Source organism: Hirundo rustica, chromosome 6, assembly GCF_015227805.2.
Source record: "Hirundo rustica isolate bHirRus1 chromosome 6, bHirRus1.pri.v3, whole genome shotgun sequence".
NCBI classification, from domain to species: Eukaryota; Metazoa; Chordata; class Aves; order Passeriformes; family Hirundinidae; genus Hirundo; species Hirundo rustica.
The window spans coordinates 23,405,634-23,413,408 of record NC_053455.1 but is presented as its reverse complement, the minus strand read 5'-3'; the positions used below and the strand labels follow the sequence as shown (position 1 = coordinate 23,413,408).

Here is a 7,775-nt window from a genome sequence, read left to right as displayed (position 1 = left end):
AGACAGCTCAGGTGATGGAGGGAGAGAAGCAACACAGGGGTCTGTGCAAGGCAGGTGCCTGGCCCTGCCACGTCTGATGGGCAGAGCTGCCTGGGATATCTCAGTGCCAGGCAGCGGCCAAAGAGGTGACACTGGACACCGGCAACTGTTTGGAAAAGCCACTGTGTGTTAGTGTGCTCGAGTCTGTTTTAATCCTAATCATCAGTCACAACCCCCTCGTGTTACATCGATAAACTTATTTTTATTAATTAACATACTTGGATTTATGTAACTTCCTTTTTTAAATATTTAATACTACTGGGGTATTAAAAACAATACAGAAACCATCACATACATCCTCAAGTGCTGCACATGGCTCTCCTTGGCCTCAGAGCAAAAACCAGCCAGGCAGAAATGACACACAGTGATAGGGAAAGCCTGTGTGGACCAGGCCACCACATGGTCCATACAGACTTTGAGTGGGACGGGACGGGGAGCAGCGAGTTCCCCTCATCCATGAGGTAGTGAAGGAGGAACTTCATGGCCTGTTTCTGTGGCAAAGCCCGTGTAGGCGGTGCTCCAGGATACTGTGTAAGCCTGGAAACGGGATCCAAAAGGATATGCCCAGCTGTGCAGTTACAACTCACACAATCCATTCCCTGCGACATGGTGGCAGTATGCAGGTCCACATCACCTCAACACCCACCTCCAGCTCTCCCTGGCAGGGATCTGTCCTGTCCCCACATCCTTGCGCCAGCTTTAGGCAGGATCAGCATTATGGCTTAGAGAGTCATAATGTAAAACCCCGTTACAGGCAGCCCTGTCAGATGTGGGAAGGAGCCACCTTGGACCACAATTCTTGCTACATTAGGCTCCACCCTTGTTCCTCAGAGTGAGATAAACCACAGGTCCCATCATTTAAGGGTAACCTTGAAGCCTTTGCAGATCTTTCCCTCCAGTCTTTTATCTGAAGTTTTCAAGAATGACCCTTGATTTTGTTTTAACCCAGTGCCAGGAGTGCCACACAAATATGCAGATTCCAACTCACCCCTAGGGTTTCCAGCTATATGCACTGCTCCAGGACATGGATTGCACAGATCAGCATGGCATACATTTGGCAGACAGCTCCAGACCCCCTGCAGCAGGGGTGGAAATGGGGACAGGAAGAGCCACAGGAGAACTGCTTAAAGCATGGAAAACCAGGGGCTGTGGTTTCTCCCAGACCTGGGCAGAGAGCTGGCTGGATGGTGAAAGCAGCAAACAGCAGTCCCCACAGCCGCCTCAATGAGAGCCACCAGCTCCTCAATACCCTGAGGGTGTTCCCGGTAAGGAAAGGGGGCCCCATGTCAGGTAAATGACCCCTGGTTGGGGTACTTCCTGCCCCCAGTGCCCTAAACTTGGCATTAGCCCTGCCAGGGAGGACAGGGCACTGAGACAGACATTTGGACTGCGGTGAGAACAGCATGGGCATGGGGAATAGGGAGAGGTACCAGTCCCACACTGTGCTGTGGAGGAGAAGGGCAGCTCATCCAAGGGTCTCTCAGTAGCCAGCTGAACTCCAGCACACGGATAGTCCCCAGCCCAGGGAGCAACCTGCTGGTTTCCCATCTCCAGCATCACACCAAGGGCAGTTCCTTGCTGCAGCAGGATTGGACAAACCCTGGCTCACTGCCCTCCTCCAGCCTGAGTGGGTGCCCATGGGGAAGTTCCTTGCCTTGCTGGAAAGCTGACAGGAGCTGCCAGCTCCCATGTCTGACCAGCTTTTATTGAGCAGGGCAAAGCTGGGATGTAGATGTGAATACAAGAGGAGCCCAGTTCCCTTCTGTTCCCAACCAGAACAGCTTCCCAGGCAAGCTCCCTGGCACCTGCCTGGGCTGCCCTGTGCCAAAACTGGGACAGATGCAGCCCTACAGCCTTGCCTGCCCCAGATTTCCTTCCTCCCCAGCTGCAGAGCACTGGCAGGACAGAGAAGTTTTGCAGGTGCAGCCCTGTGAGCCATCTCCACTCACTCCCACATCATGCTGTCCTCCCCAGCCAGTTCCAGCAACACATCCACCAGCTCGGCTCCTCATTGCCCCTAGAATGCCCTCAAACACCAACACACTGGCTTGAGCTCCTCATCTTCAGCCTCAGGCTTGGTCAAGAGTCCTTTTTTCTTGCTGCCAGTGGGGCAGAAGGGGCAAGGGAGTCCTTGGTTCCAGGCCGTGTTCCCACCAGGGCCAACCACGGGTGCAGTCAGCTCTTCTGTGCTGGAGTCCTGCTCCCCACTGCAGCTTGGAGGGACACGACTCCACAAGTCCCCCAAGGGGGACAAGGGCAGCTGGCTCAAGCCCAGGTGGTGGGAGCCAGGCTGGGGGCAGGGCAGAGGCTACCTGCGTGGTGTGCCACATCTGCAAAGAGAGCGTGGCACAGGGTGAGCGCTGCCAGCGTGGGAGGCTCACCTGCTCCGCCCTGGATCCCCTTCTTTGTGCCTGCCCCCTCTGATGCAGAACTGCTGGGGCAGAGACTGCAGGCAGCCTCTTTGTGGGGAGGAGTGAGGGTGAGGGGGCTGGTGCTGGCTGAGCCCCCAAGGGCAGGCTTCAGACAAAAGGGGGAAATGCTAGAGGAAAGTGCTAGCCGCAGGTGTCACACCTAAAAAGTGCCCACAATGAGTCCAGCCTGTGCTGTTACAGCAAGCAGTTTGAGAAAGTGAGATAAAGGACGGAAAGAGTAGAGTAACCCAAACAACAATCAGTCAAGGACAGCAGTAAGGACACAGCTGGCAGTGAGATGAGGCTGAAACTGGAAATTCACGGATCCATGAAACCCAACATGGTCTGTGATGGCAATAGAGCTAGGCACCATCAAGTCACCCGGCCCATTCATCCCCATTCTGCCCAACTTTGAGCTGCTGAGCCTGGAGACTACTAAGTACAGACTGAGTCTTCAGTAGAAGGCCTGCTTCCCCACAGCCACTGTTCCCTCCTGCTTCCTTCTGTGTCTGCTCTGCACAAACCTTTCACTGCTCACAGTGTCAGTAAAGAACTAAATGCTTAATGAAGACTCATCCCAAGAAAATTAACCCAGAAGACACCAGCCATACCCGCCCCTGCTCACTTACAGTTCACAGTCTTTCCGTCCCTTCTTGTCTTGTCTTCTCTTACCTCGGCCCTTGGACCTCTTCCTTCAAAAGGAAAGTACCACAAGAAGGGCTGATGTGTGGGAGACGAGACCCACAATCCCAGCCAGTAACAACGCCCCTGATGTCACTTACCTTCCCAACCTCATCAGATCCTGCCGAGGCCTGCAGAGTGGGAAAAATTACAAAGAAGTGGTTATCAGGCAGTGCTACGTGTTGAGCTGCAGGAGCTGGTGCATTGACATGCCCCAATGCACAGCCCAATCTCCCTGTTATCATTCATGTTTAAAACAAAAACAATATCTCTTCTCTTGACCTTACCAACCCCTCAGTCAGGAGCTGACTGCAGTAGGCAGGGAGAAGGCAGAGACGGCAAAGGAGCTGATGAGCTTGGGTGACTCCCCTGCAGATGTGACATTTTGCCAGTGAGGCTGGGGAGGACAAGTTCAGTCCTGGCTGCTCTCAGTGACAGCTTTCACATCTTGCTAAACAAGGCGGAACACCCTGAGTAACAAACGTGGGGGATTTGCTGCAAAGTCTCAGTAGTGGGTTCTCAGCCATAACATCCCCCCACAGGGGCCACAGCTGGAACATCTGCCATGCCTACAGTGCCTGCAAAAGGGAGTGATGTACAGGTGTGGAGAGCGGGTTAAGAAGGAGCCAAAAACTGCTGCAGAAGGCAGCCTACACAAGTGCTCATAGGAGATCCCCTGGGAGTTACCCTAGGTAGGAAAACCACAAAAGGCTTAGGAAATTCCCTGCATGGGAAATAGCTGGAAGCAGAGAAGAAGGCAAGTAACACATCTGCTTGTTCCCACTCCCCCTTCTGCATCTACTGACAGACATTCCAGACAAAGACTGTGTGGAGCTGGGTCTGCTCCAGTACAGCTGCTCATAAAACTGCAGGGGAATACCAATCCGGGAATCCTCAGGACCTTCTTCCAGGCAAGGATCATGTCTAATGGCTGCCCAGCAGGACACTCATGCCCCAGTTTTTGCAATACCAAATCACCCCTGGATCATGATGAAGAGTGATCACCAGGACGCCCCATGCAGGCAATGCTGGAGTCTCTACGGCAAGGACCAGCTGCAGGTGGCACAGGAGCTGCTCCCACAGCATTGCAGTCCTCAGGCAGAGGCCCCGTCCTGCCCAGGCTTTCACCACTTTTGGGACACAGTGAGCACCCCAAGGGGTTGATGAGGTGCCAGGAGTCTGTGGCAGGTTGGTGCTGCACATCCATTCCAGGCCAGCACTGGATATCCAGGCCAGGGTGGCACTGCACGTTTTGAGCTTTCATTTGGCTTGGATGTAAACCTCTGCCATACCCCCAGGTCTGTATGGGGCAGCCTCCCGTAAATGGTGGCCCAAGACTCAGCTGTGGAGCTTTCTCTTTGGGCCATGGTCACACTGAGGCACGCCCAGCCATGGAGCTCCCTGCTGAACCAGCACCTTGGACGTGCTGTCACACACCAAACGCCTGCCTCAGAGCACCAGCCTTGCTCCATTAGCCACAGGCAGATCCTCTGGCTAAAGGAGCATATACCAGGCGTGCCAAGGCAGCTGCAGGGATGGGGAGCACAGCCCTGCACACGGTGGAGGGTGCCTGACCCATCTTCACAATGGCACACACCCCTCTTCTATGGGGAGCAGGTGCAGAGATGTGGTGCAGCCTGCGGCTGAGCAAGCGCCACAAGCACTGGCAAACCCTAGCGCAAAGACAGCAAGAAGGGGTCCCAGCACAGCCAGGGTGCCCCAGGGTGTCCCTGTTCCACACACAGGGTGAGCTGGCAGGGTTGCTCTTGCTGTAACCCAGGAGTCCCTACCTGCACTCGCACTGCTTGTGCTCGGTGAACGCCATCTCCACATAGGGTGCCTCCCCGTTTGGCTTTATCTTCAGGAGCTGAAAGAAGAGCAAAGGTTAATTCTCAGGCAGTAGCAGGAGGGGGCTGGAAGGGCTCCTGCGCCGCTGCCTTGCCACCCCAGGCTCTTGGGAAGATGCATGTCTAACCTGTTCCTCGGGACCTCCAACAACAGAGGCTCCACCTCCACACGTAGGCAGTGCTGGCCAGGCCCAGCTGCCCCGGCAGCTCGGGAGGCTCCGCTAGTGCCGCCCCATGGTCCTGGGATTTCCCAGCCTTAGAAGAGATTTTTCAACCTCTGCCTTTCTGGAGAGCTTTCACATTTTTGACCCCATTGCATACCCTCCTTCTCTGACAGAAACATTCCATACCAGTCATGTTTTCCAGACCAATTCCATTGCTGCTGCCTCCTCCTGGACCCCTTTCCTACAGCACTGAGTTAGGATTGACTGGAGTCAGTACCACAGAGCCTCCCTAGTCCAGGGGTACAGGATTTGCCCTGTCACATGTCACAGCCCAGCCTGAAGTTCAGGCTGGACATCCAAAGGCCTTACAGGGTATGTTCATCGTTGGTGTGATCCACACTAGCTCCTGCAGAAGCGTCTGGCATTTCCACCCTGTACACAGCAGCAGGATTCCCTCCCATAGAGGGAGACCTGTGCCTGGGCAGCTGCCTCCTGTTCACACCAGGCTTTTGATCCACCTCAGCCAAGAGTTTTTGGGAAATGCCATCCTGCCTTCCAACACACTTTCAACTTCAGAGAGACCAAAATCACTGGTGACTTATTGCAGGCATTCCCTAGTCTATCATCCACGGCAAAGCAGAGCTTTTCCCTGGTCCCTGCCTCATCAGCAGGTTGATCTCTGGCAGCTCAGTGCAAGTGTGAGGACAACTGCTGCCTGGTTCATGGGGAACAGTCGAACAGCCCGGGATCTCCCACCCCACAGATCACAGTGGTGACTGAAAACACGGTTGGCTCAGCCCTTCCTGCTCATCATGCCCCAGCGCGGGAGCATTCACTGTCAGCGCCACGCCAAGCATCCGCTGACACAGGAGAGCCTCACTCCTCCCTTCAATTCAAGGGTAGTAGCTACTTTGTCCCAGCAGGCGGTCACGGGCCACTGGAACACCCCCCAGCCCCGCCAGAGGACAGGAAAGGGCCGGAAAAATGACAGCGATGAGCGAGACAGACCACACAGAGAGAAGTCGGGGAAGGAGGGAGTGAGGCCAGTACCACCAGGGGTGACACCTGACCCCAGGGGCAAGCCCGAAGAGCCGGCAGAGGGACTCTACTGGCTTGGCACGCGTTTGAGCAGTTGCGAGTCCTCTTCCTTGCTAGCCACGCTGCTACAATGTCTAGAGAACGCAAAGCTGCAAGTTCCCCTTGCCGGCGCTCTGCGAGCAGCCCTCCCGCTCCCCGGCACGGCCCGGCCCGGCGGCAGCAGCAGCGCCTACCTGCATGGTGACCGTGCTCGTCTCCACGGGGACGCAGCGGAGACCCTCGTCCCCACAACAGCCTCCGCAGCGCTGCAGGGAGACGCAGGAGGGTCTGAAAATGTACTCCACCTCGTTGGGGAATTCGGTAACGACGTCCACCAGCTGCTCCAGAGGCCGGCAGAAACTACGATTCCAGATCTCCCGAAAAGTCAGGACTGCAAGAGGCAGGGAGAGGGACTATAAGGAGGCGCCCAGAGAGGCAGAGCCCAGCCGGGCCGCTGCCGGGGCAGGTGCAGAAGCCGCGGGGGTCCCGCAGACATCACGGAGCCCAGAGAAGCAAAGGACCGCCTTGCGCTCCCAGTAAGTCCGTCACCCTAGTGTGCACATCACTCTGCGGGGGCTCACACAGCCACCCCAAAAGGCTCTTTCGCCCTCTGTCCGGCGCTCTGCTCACCCCCGACCTCCGCCGTGAAGGGGCTCCCCCGCTCCTCGCACCTCGCTCGGCCGGACAGCCGTCCCCTGGCGCTTTCCAGCGCGGGGAGCCGAAACGCAGTGCTCCCACCCGGGACCTCGCACGCCGGCACCGGAGGGGCGGATCTGGGGATGGGGCTGCGCTCCGCTCCGGCCCGCGGTGGTGCCCGAGAGGAGCCGGGGGGATCGGATTGCTCCGAGCGTCGGCACAGCTCCCCGCCGCCTCCCCGGCTGTCAGCACGGGACTCCGGAGGTAGCCCAGCCCCGGGTGGCCCCCAGCGCGCCCCGGCCTTGCGCGAAGCCCTCCCCGGGTTGCCGCCCCATCCCAGCCGGGACACCGGCGGCCGCCCATCGCCGACTCACCGGGCGACTCCGTGCTGGCGGTCCCCCGTTCCTCCGGGGCCTGCGGGGAGGGAAAGGCGAGCTCTGGAGGGGCGGCACGGGGCGACCCGCCGCCGCCGCCCCCCGCCCAGCGCCGGGAGGAGCCGTCCCGGCCGTCGCGGCCACCCCGGACAGCGGCACCGGGGGCCCGGGCTGCCCCTGCTCCGACCCCCCTCCGACCCTCGGCTCTCACCGGGGCGGGCGGTGCCCCCAGCGTCCCGGCCACCAGCAACCGCAGGAAGGCGCCGAGCAGCCGCATCGCCGCTCCCGCCGCCCCGGTACAGAAGCGGCACCGCCACTACCGCCCCGCCGCCCCCGGCATGCCGCCCCGCCGCCGGGCCACCGGCCCCGCAGTGCCGCCTCCGCCGCCGCCGGGCCATGGGAGCGCGCCCCGCTCCGCCGCCGTATTTCACCGCCGCCGCCCCGCCGCCGCCCCGCCCCGGCCCCGCCGCGGGGCGGGAGCAGGTGCCCGGCCCCGGCGGCCGCGGGGACTGCCGGTGCTCCCGGAGCCCTCCTCCAGCTCCCCGC

General features: G+C 58.8%; 1 protein-coding gene across 2 annotated transcripts; it reads right to left on the bottom strand.

Moving 5' to 3' along the window:
- Window positions 1-216: 216 nt before the first annotated feature.
- PGF (placental growth factor) lies at window positions 217-7,566 on the bottom strand. Of its 2 annotated transcripts, none has more exons than XM_040068518.1 (7): window positions 7,441-7,566; window positions 7,230-7,269; window positions 6,414-6,610; window positions 4,922-4,998; window positions 3,233-3,262; window positions 3,080-3,142; window positions 217-2,369 (listed from the first exon to the last, which is right to left on the bottom strand). In XM_040068518.1, the coding sequence occupies exons 1-7, from the start codon at window positions 7,504-7,506 to the stop codon at window positions 2,348-2,350; spliced, it is 495 nt and encodes a 164-aa protein (XP_039924452.1). In that variant the 5' UTR covers window positions 7,507-7,566; the 3' UTR covers window positions 217-2,347. The 2 variants fall into 2 exon arrangements, with proteins under 2 accessions (XP_039924452.1, XP_039924453.1); XM_040068519.1 differs by having other exon boundaries at window positions 3,123-3,142.
- Between the last annotated feature and the right edge of the window lie 209 nt (window positions 7,567-7,775).